Consider the following 9,451-nt stretch of genomic DNA (forward strand, 5'->3'; position numbering starts at 1 on the left):
GTGAGCTACTTTGCCCAGGTTGGAGTGGGTGGTTCTTCCTCCTCTATTCAGTCCCCGCTTGTGCCCTTGTACAGATAGCACCCCAACCCCGTGGCTGGTACACGTTTGCTGTGCATAATGATTACATTCCCTGTGGGCCATTGTACATGTACACCAAACATTTCAGTTCTTTCTTCCTCTTCCCTCTACTCCCCTTTTGTTTTTCCAGCCTCGGATTCATTTATTAATAAGATCTTACAGGGGGCTGGGGATTTAGCTCAGCGGCACAGTGCCTGCCTGGCAAGCGCAAGGTCATGAGTTTGATTCCTGGTACCGGAAAAAAACCAAAACCAAAACCAAAAAAAAAATAAGACCTTACAAAGTTAATTGTCCTGTACAGACTGAAACCAGAGCAGTAGGCCAAAGAACATACAGACAACCTCATTGCTTTGTGTCCCCTCCACATTAACAAGCATTTTGGCGGTTGGTGACAGTGTTGCTGGTGCATCTGTTACCTAGTCTCTGCTTCCAGGATCAGCCTTTTTCTTTTTGAGACAGGGTCTTGCTATGCAGTTCAGGCTGGCCTTGAGCTTACTTTGTAGCCCAGGCTGGTCTTGAACTCTCAATGATCCTCCAGCCTCAGCCTCCCAAGTGCTGGGATTACAGGTGTGCACCACCACACCCGGCTCAGGCTCAGTCTTGTGTCTCCAGTACCATGAGCAGGGCCTGGTGCTGGAGCATGCATTTGTTGCATGACTTAACGATGACAGTTGCAACAGAGCTGACAAGTAATGCTTGTTTGAGACAGATTATGTGCCCAGTGCTTGGTGTGCATTACTTCCTTTCCACTTCATGATGGTGGTGTGACGTTGGGACTGTCACAGTTCCCGTTCACCAGATGCAGCAACCGAGGTCTGGGAAGGTTAGGTAACTTGCTCAAGATTACACAGCTGGCAGGTGGTAGGGTTTGAAGTCAGATGTGCTGACTCCAGGAGAAAAGAGGGAAGGCGCCTGATTAGAAGGGGCAAGGGCAGCCCTCCACTTCACCCTGCAGTCACCAGGTCAGCGAGGCACTGCCCACGGTCCTGGGGGGCCAGGGTGGGGGTGCCTCCCCCCCCAGGCAAGGCTGGCCCCCTACCCAGAACTCCAGGCATGGGAACATTCTAGGACTCTATGACCTGTACTGCTTGGTCATGCTGTGCCCGGAGCATCAGCCTAGTGGCAGGGCCTTTTGGGGGCTCCCTGGATTTGGGGTCTGCCTGGCTGCGGCTGCAGCTGAGAAGAGGGTGAGGAGGTAGCTGTGTCACCTCCTGCAGAGGGAATGGGCTGCCCTTTCCCCAGGACTGGCGGACACAGGCTGGTTTGGGGGATTTGGGGGCATGCAGCGGGGGGTAAAGCAGGGGCACCAGTGGGTGGATGGAGGCTTGCTACAAGCGAAGGTGGCCTCTGGCTTCTGGTTGCTAGAGATGCCCCTTTCTTTCAAAAGTACCTGGAAATGAGATTTTCAGGCGAGCACCTGGGGTGTTTAAAAGATCCTTTGTCCTTTCCTCCTCCTCCTCCTCTTCCTCTTCTTCCTCCTCCTCCGCTTCCTCCTCCTCCTCCTCCTCCTTCTTCTTCTCTCTCTCTCTCTTTCTCTCTCTCTCTCTCTCTCTCTCTCTCTCTCTCTCTCTCTCTCTCTCATATACTGGGGTTTGAACCCAGGACCTTCAGACTGAGCTACATTTTATTTTTTATTTTTTTGGTTTTTCTCCGGTACCGGGAACCGAACTCGAGCTACATTTTATTTTGAGACAGTCTTGCTAAGGTGGCTGAGTTCCTGGGGGCTGGGCAGGGTCACAGGCATTCAGCACCACACCCAGCTGAGTTCGTATGTTCAGTCTGAAAGCTTGGGGAGACGCGTGCAGCCTGTTGAGGGCTGCCTTGTGCCTGCCTGGCTATGAACTCGAGGGGACTCTGCGTTCAAGCCCCCACCCCCACCTGTAGTAAAGAGTCCTGGGCCCCATGTGTCCTTGTCCCCAGCCCAGCAGGTGCTGCATGGTGCCCACCTGCAGTCCCGCTGACACCTGGGCTGCTGCTCTTTCGTCCTGACCCTGAGCCCAGGCAGCTGGCGCTTTCTTGAGCACAGCTGTCAGGTCCTGCTTGGATGACATGGTGACTTTACTTTAGGCAGGGCTGTGGCGCCCCTCAATACCCCCCAACTTGGTCTGGCCAAATTCAGGTGTGTGTCAGGGATCAGGGGGGTAGGGGCAATAGGGAGAATTCAGTTTCACAGGAGAGCTGCGGCGATCGGCTGGGTGGAAATGTTCTGTGAAAGCGCCTGGCAGCCTTCCAGGCACCCCTTTCCCTGGGGTCTCGGGCTCACCACCACGCCTCCCTGCCTGGCTTACGGGCTGTGATGCCTCTCAGGCACCCACACTGAGTCCTAGAGTTTTCTGAAGTCATCCTGAGTTTGTCCGGATCTGTGCTGGGGACATCGGAGGACTAACGCCTTCCTTGTTGTAGGGGCGACCTGGCATTCTCTTGCAGACCTGTGAGCCCGAGTGGACACCTGACCCAACCGGGTGTGGCTGTAGACAAGGTGACTTCGTCCCTGCCAGTCTCGGTCTGGCTGAGGGAGAGGCAGGAGCATCAGACATGGAGGGGGGGGGCTCCTCCATCCCATCCTGCCGTCCCTGAGAACCCCATCTCTCTCTAGGTCAGCAATGTCATCTGAGCCTCCCCCACCAGCGCCTGCACAGCCCCCCACTCATCAGCCTTCAGGGGGGCTGCTGGACACCCCTCGGGACACACAGCGTTCCCCATCCCCGCTGCGGGACAACGTGGTCCCAAGCCCCCTGCCCACCCGCCGGACGAGGACATTTTCTGCGTGAGTTGGCTGCCTGAGGGCACATTCTCAGATGGGCCTCCTGCCTCGAGCCAGATCTACTGTACTAACCTCAGTGCCCACTGGGGAGTCTGGGGCAGTGCGTGGGCCTGGGCAGAGTGGGGTGTGCCCTGGAGAGTGGGTGGCTATCGTGGGGTCCCCTCATGCCTTCCCCTCTCTGTCAGGACGGTGCGGGCTTCCCAGGGCCCTGTCTACAAAGGAGTCTGCAAGTGCTTCTGCCGGTCCAAGGGCCACGGCTTCATCACCCCAGCGGACGGCGGCCCCGACATCTTTCTGCACATATCTGAGTGAGTCCGTCCCGGGCCGGGCAGGCACTGCCGCGCCACGCGCGTGTGGGGACAGAGTGTGGCTGTAGGGCAGCTGTGTTGGGGTGTGTGTGTGGCCAGGGAGGACATTGCCCGTGTGAGTGTGACTGCATGCCTGTGGATAGTTGTGGAAAGTGTGTGTGTGTGTACACGAGTGTGTGCCACCCTGGGCGGCACAGCCAAGCCTGTGGAAACCGAGAGTGGCAGAACTGCTGCATACGAGCTGGGGGTTGTGTGTCTGGTTGGTGGGAGGGAGGTGTCCCTGAGTTGGGGGTGCCTGTTGGCCTGGGAGCTAGTTTCCTGCTCTCGTCCAAGGGAGGTAGCCCGGTGGGGGTGCAGGCTGGCAGCCCCTCTGCTCCAGGAAGGAAGTTTGGGGTGGACCCTTTCTCTAGCAGTTCACTCACTGACGTCCTTCCTTCCTGACTGTCAACCCCCTCCAGCCCAGGATGGGGCCCACAAATCCTGGGGGCTGGAAAGTGCCCTGTGTCTTACAAGTCACCTTTGGTCTCCTGGGCAGCCATCTGATACATGAAGTCTCTTAATGGCACCCCAGACCAACACCCCTCTGGCCTAAGCAGCCCCCCTTTTTTGGTGCTGACAATTCAGCCCAAGGCCTTTGCACATTGCTAAACAAGCACTCTACCATTGAGCTACATGCCCAGCCCACACACCCCACCTTTCATTTCAGGCAGTGGCAGGCAAATGCCTACTCTGCACAACAGACCTGGCAAACATGGAAGTCACATTTTAAAAAACAGAAGCCTGCCGGGTATGGTGGCAATGCCTACAATCCCAACTTCTTGAGAGGCCGAGGCAGGAGGATTGTGAATTCAAGGTTACCCTGGCTACTTAGACTGTTTCAAAATAAAAAGTAAGGAAAGGGCTGGGGATGCAGCTCAGGGGTACAGCATCCCCGGTTTCAGTCTATAGCACGGCAAAATAAGTAAGATCCTGTTTGCATCATGTGCCCTTCCGCTGGAAGGCCCCCTTACACATGTTGCCATGAAGATGATGTGTGGTATCTTCCGCGCATGTGAACACACACCCACACGCCTCTCCCAGGAAGGACTCGGGGGTGCCCGAGACACGGGCAGTGTGCTATGGAAAGGGAGTTAGTAAGGAGAAGGCAGTGAGCAAGTCTGGCTCACTGTGAGGACTGCGCTGCGAGCTTTCCTGGGCCTCCTGGCGACCACCTCGGAGAGGGGAGCGCTTACTCTAAGATTCCCTGACCAAGATGACCCGGGAGCCGAGGGGATTCTTTTTTCTTGGGCTCTCATCAAGAGGCTTCAAGGCACCAGTTTCGCTGAGATGGGGACTCCCACCCCCTGGAAAGTAAGGAACCTTCCTGGGGATGGTTGCAGGCAGAGGACCCTTCCTGAAACTCGCTTGAAGGGTAACAGGGACTTTTCTTGAAGGCTGTGAGGAGCATGTGCAGAGCTTATGGTCAAAGGCTATGCCCAGTTCCGGGGGTCGGGGTCGGCGTGGCTGAGGGAGTGCAGGAGGCCTTGCTGGGTGCCTGTCCACCCGATACCAGTCCTGGGCCGGCCTCCCCTCTCTGTGACCCGGTTGGCGGTCCTGCCTGCCATCAGCAGGCCCAGCCTCCATAATTAGTGTTATGGTGTGAACATGCACAGGTGCCTGGACTGTTTCGGCCCCTGCATCTGAGCCCCAGGGAGAGGCTGTTGGGGTCAGGGCTGCATGGCCAGGACCCCAAGCCTGGGAGCATGTGCCAGTGCCTTCTAGTGGGATGGCAGGAGGGCAGGTCCTCGGGGTAGGGTTCTGGGTGGCTGGTCAGATGGGCATCCACCGAGGCGGCCTCTGCTCGGCAGGGTCTGGTGTCTTGGGGTGGAGTCTCATCAGGCCTTTCCTGCTGTGAGCATTGTGTCCTTCCCTCCCCTCTAGCGTTGAAGGAGAGTACGTCCCAGTGGAAGGCGATGAAGTCACCTATAAGATGTGCTCCATCCCGCCCAAGAACGAGAAGCTGCAGGCTGTGGAAGTGGTCATAACCCACCTGGCACCAGGCACCAAGCATGAGACCTGGTCTGGGCACGTCGTCAGCTCCTAGGAGGCCCGGGAGCACTCCTCCTCCTGGGCTTCTGGGAGAATTAAGTGGGAGAAGGAGGCGGGGCCACAATGAAGATGACATTCTCCTGCACAAGATGGGGCTTCCAGGGTGGGACGGAGGCCCCTCTCACGTAGCCCTGGAAAGGGACCTGAGGGCAGGCATGGGTGCTCTCGGCCACCAGCACAGCCTCCACCATCATCTCAACAAGCGCTTACCATCTGAAAAGCATTAAACGCATTTGAAAAGGAGAGGCGCCCTAGTGGCTGAGTGGAGAGGTCCAGCCCCCGCCCAGGGGGTGGGTTGGAGGTGGTTTTTCCTCAGCTGCCCAGAACCCCTCTTCTCCCTTTCTTTGAGTTGGAGTCAAAATCCCCAGATCTGTGTGGCCCATAGCAGGTGACTTACCCAAGGTAAATTCCACCTGGTACCCTGGCCGGCACGGAGCGATTTGCTACTTCTCTGCTTGGTTGTTTAAGGGATCTGGCTTCTGTGTGTGGGGGACTTTTGGATTAAGAGACTTTGCTTTTTGGTGCCTTGCAGGAGGGCACCACCACCACCACCACCTGTCCGGGAAGATGGTTCCACCAGGACAGTGATGACAACCTTTTAGAGCTTTCAGTGATACACAGCTCGCTGTGGCCCCTGTCCCAGGGGTTTGTCATTACTGCTGTAGGAGCACCCCTGGGGGTTAGTGCAGTGCACTGGGCTAACCTTGGGCTTTTCACGTCTTCTGGTGGAGCGGTCCCCACTCAGCAGCCATTGAAGTCTTGTCGTTAAGCTGTCACTTGGGGGTGGATTATACAGGAGGCTGTGGCAGAGGGGCTTGTGGAGAGGGTGCAAGTTTGTTTCGGAACAAAACTTGCCTGATTCATCCCGAAAAGAATAGATAGCTTGCTTTCTGATCCCCAGGTAAAGTTAAACGTTGGAGAAATACACTTGTGGTGGTGGTGGTGGTCTTTAAAACCAGTGTGAAGAAATGCTTAGGGATTTTTTTTTTTTTTTTTTTTTAATAAAGCTCACTCCCCCAGAGCTAGCTGATAGACCCTTAGGGCTTCTTTTGTAGTGGTTTGGTTTGACTCTAGGTGTGATTTGAAATTAGAAGTAGTTGGGTAATATGTTTTGAAATACGTGGCCTGGGCCAATTAAGGATGCGCTTGTCAATGCAGGGGTGAGCCTGTGAAGTGGGTTTTCAGGGGGCCGTCAGGGTGGGAGGGTCTCTTGATGCAGGAAGCACTAGCAATCTCATCAAGTGTCTTAACTTTGGGTGTGTTTGGCCTCCCTAATAAGGCTTTGTCTGAAAGGAGATCAAAGGCTGGAACCTTTCTGCTGATGAGTGGTGGGATGGTTTTAAAATAAGCGTGTTGGTGGTTGGGTGTGTGTATGTATTACTCATCTTCTTTATTGCCTGTGGTGCCCCCTGAAGGGTACGTCCTCTCCTGCTCTGCCCTCTGCAGGGTCGATGGTATCTTTTTTCTTGCTGGGTCAAAGGTGGCCTTGGATGGCTCCCTGATGGCATCTCCCCTGGGGCCTGCTGGGCACAGAACACACTTCCACGCCACTTCTGCCAAGAGGGCTGAGGGCTCGCTCGTCATTGCCCGCCCGCCCAAGCATCTCTGTGGCTTCGTCCTTGCCTTGGCATCTGGTCACTGTGGCCTGGAGGGGCCCCTACACTGTTGCCCCCGTCGGCTGTGCCCCACGGTTTGGGAGTCACATTCTGCTGTCAGTGATCTTTCGATTTTCTCGTTTAGCAGAATCCTTTGTCAACAGCTTTCTGGGTGACCACACTTTTTCAGTCCACGAGTTTTCTGGAACTGCCGGATGTGGGAGCTGAAAGAGACAGCCCTCTGCTTTTATGCAGAGCCTCCATTTATGGATGGGGCGGGTCACGGGGTACTGGGGATGGATCTGGGAATAGAATGCAGGATTCCCCAATTTGGATCTCGCTTCCCATCAGCCACCTTTCAATAAAGTTTGTTTTGTGTAGGGCTGTGTGTTTGTTACCATGAGGCTGGCTTGCCAAGAGCTTTGCCTGTGGGCCAGCAGGTTGGGGGACCCCTCCCCGTAGTCAAGGTGACACCTTCTGCTTTGCAGTTCGTTTTTAAAGCAGATCGTCCCTGTTTCCTTCACCGTCATTCTCCAGTGTGAGAGGCTGAGCAGTAGGATGTGGCTCCTGGCGAAGGTAAACAGCACTGGCCCTTGGGTGGTGGTCAGGATGCCGTATGAATGTGAGGTTTCCCACCATCAGCCTGCGGAAAGAAGGGAAGGATCTCCACAGGCAGCCAGTGCCCAGTCCCTAGGTGTTCCTGCCTCAGGTGTCCCAACAGGCTCGAGGGTCTCCAGACACGGTGGGCTGGGGGGCTGGAAGTGGAGGCAAGGCTGTCCCCGTCCTCAAGCCCAGCCAGCGTTACGGGGGAGGGGGGTGGTGGCGGGTAGGATGGTGATTGTCCAAGGGCCACAGCAGGAGTGTCCCATGTGCTTTTGAGGAAAGAGTGTCAGTCTGCCATGGCAGGGGACCAAGGGCAGCCAGAGCCAGGTGGAGACGTGACAGTCCAAGGCACGGGACTGGAGTGGGGAGGGCTGGCAGGGCAGCTGCTGCTCTGGGAGGGACTTCGCCTGGCAGGAAAAGTTTTGCCCAGCCAGTTTCCCAAGGGAGAAGGGCAGGTATTTGGTGATGCAGAATGATCTTCAGTGTACTGGAAAAAATGAAACCAGGCCACCAAACCTGTGTAGGGAGAGGCTGACTTGGCCTTTAGTTCTGAGCGAGATGCGCTGACTTACAGCAGATGAGTATTACATAGAGGTGGAGGGAGGCTGGGGAAACGATGCGGGCCGGAAGGCGCAATGGGTTAGCCAGCCTGGGCTGAAGGGGTTCCAGAACTTACTTCGGGGTGCCCCCACCACCACGAGGCCCTTGCAGGAAGTCCCTCGGGTGTGGGACTGGGACACAGACTGCAGAGGGGCAGGAGGAAGGGGGGCAGGAGGTAGGAAGAGGTAGGGGTTCTAGAACTTACTTTGGAGGTAGGAGGCTAGTTGCCTTTCATTGGGATGAGAAGCACCCAGCCTGGGCAGGGCCGGGATGAGGGGGCTTGGGAGTGGGTAGAGGAAGAGGAAGCGGCCCTCGGAAGTGAGTCAGGGCTGCCTGCGTGTGCCTGGATTGCACTGGATTTCGGCACTGTCTGCTCAGCTTGTCGTTTCTCCACCCCTCCTGCCACTCCCAGCCGGCAGCTGGAGACTTCGCAGTGGCAGGCAGGTCCCTGGGCATCAGCTGGCCAGGGTCTGTGCCTTCCAGGCTGGCTTCTTCGGCACTGTAGTGTCTAGCTCAGGCTGTTCCCCTAGGGCTCCTGAAGCCCTGGGTGACCTTGAATCCAGGTCAGCTTCAGTGGTGCCGGGCAGAGGACTGACTTTCTCAGAACAGGCTCAGGCTGGCTTGGGCGCAGCCCCTGCAGCTCCTTCTTGCTCAACAGTACGGTATTTAAGTTTGTGATGGATGTCTTCATCCTGCCAAGGGAATGACTGCCACCTCACAGGGCTCCTGGAGGCGTGGCGAGTGTAACAGCACACGCTGATGGAAGTGCTGTAGTGAGGTCATTTCCTCCAGGAGACATGTCTGGTGGTGACCGCTGCACTTGAGAGATGAGCAGACAGGCTGAGGGAGTGGGCCCCGAGTCACATGGCTGCCTCGCAGCAGGGGCAGGCGGCCTTGGCCCCGGCAGCTGCTCTCAGTACAGACCTGGCCCTCAGCGCCCGTGGGATGGCAGTATGCACTCTGCTGCTGTGGCTGCACCGTCACCAGGAGGCCCCTGCAGGAAGCCCCTCGGGTGTGGGACTGGGACACGCAGACCGCAGAGGGTCAGGAGGAAGTGGGGCAGAGCCCCAAGTCCAGTTCAGGGGCAAGGGGGTAGGCTGAGGAGACTGCAACAGTGCAGTGGGGTGGCATGCCGGGCAGCCCACCTCCACTTACAAGGAAGGTAGCCAGGGAATCGTCTGCAGAGATGCAGTGCAGGAGGATGTGTCTGGGCCCTGGAATGCCATGGACAGAGCGCCTGTCAGAAACACCAGAGATGCCAGGCATGGTGGCGCACGCCTGTAATCCCAGCACTCGGGAGGCTGAGGCAGGAGGATCGTTGTGAGTTAGAGACCAGCCTGGGCTACAAAGTGAGCTCAAAGCCAGCCTGAACTGCACAGCGAGACCCTGTCTCAAAAAGACAAAAACCAAACCAA

The 9,451-nt window shown here is 56.7% G+C and overlaps 1 protein-coding gene and 1 long non-coding RNA gene across 4 annotated transcripts; one reads left to right on the plus strand and one right to left on the minus strand.

Moving 5' to 3' along the window:
* Positions 1 to 1,158: 1,158 nt before the first annotated feature.
* On the plus strand, positions 1,159 to 7,213 carry Carhsp1 (calcium regulated heat stable protein 1, 24kDa). 3 transcript variants are annotated; one of them, XM_005391211.2, is made up of 5 exons: positions 1,159 to 1,265; positions 2,482 to 2,557; positions 2,675 to 2,845; positions 3,028 to 3,150; positions 5,071 to 7,213. In XM_005391211.2, exons 3-5 carry the CDS (start codon positions 2,682 to 2,684, stop codon positions 5,231 to 5,233), a joined length of 450 nt encoding a protein of 149 aa, XP_005391268.1. In that variant the 5' UTR covers positions 1,159 to 1,265; positions 2,482 to 2,557; positions 2,675 to 2,681; the 3' UTR covers positions 5,234 to 7,213. The 3 variants fall into 3 exon arrangements, with proteins under 3 accessions (XP_005391268.1, XP_005391270.1, XP_013373289.1); XM_005391213.2 differs by having other exon boundaries at positions 1,186 to 1,273; XM_013517835.1 differs by lacking the exons at positions 1,159 to 1,265; positions 2,482 to 2,557 and having other exon boundaries at positions 2,673 to 2,845.
* Positions 6,218 to 9,351, minus strand: LOC106149308. The gene is made up of 2 exons (XR_001235394.1): positions 8,242 to 9,351; positions 6,218 to 7,476 (listed from the first exon to the last, which is right to left on the minus strand). It is a non-coding gene; the product is annotated as an uncharacterized LOC106149308 (long non-coding RNA).
* Between the last annotated feature and the right edge of the window lie 100 nt (positions 9,352 to 9,451).

Source organism: Chinchilla lanigera, unplaced genomic scaffold, assembly GCF_000276665.1.
Source record: "Chinchilla lanigera isolate Chin_1 unplaced genomic scaffold, ChiLan1.0 scaffold00041, whole genome shotgun sequence".
Taxonomy (NCBI): domain Eukaryota; kingdom Metazoa; phylum Chordata; class Mammalia; order Rodentia; family Chinchillidae; genus Chinchilla; species Chinchilla lanigera.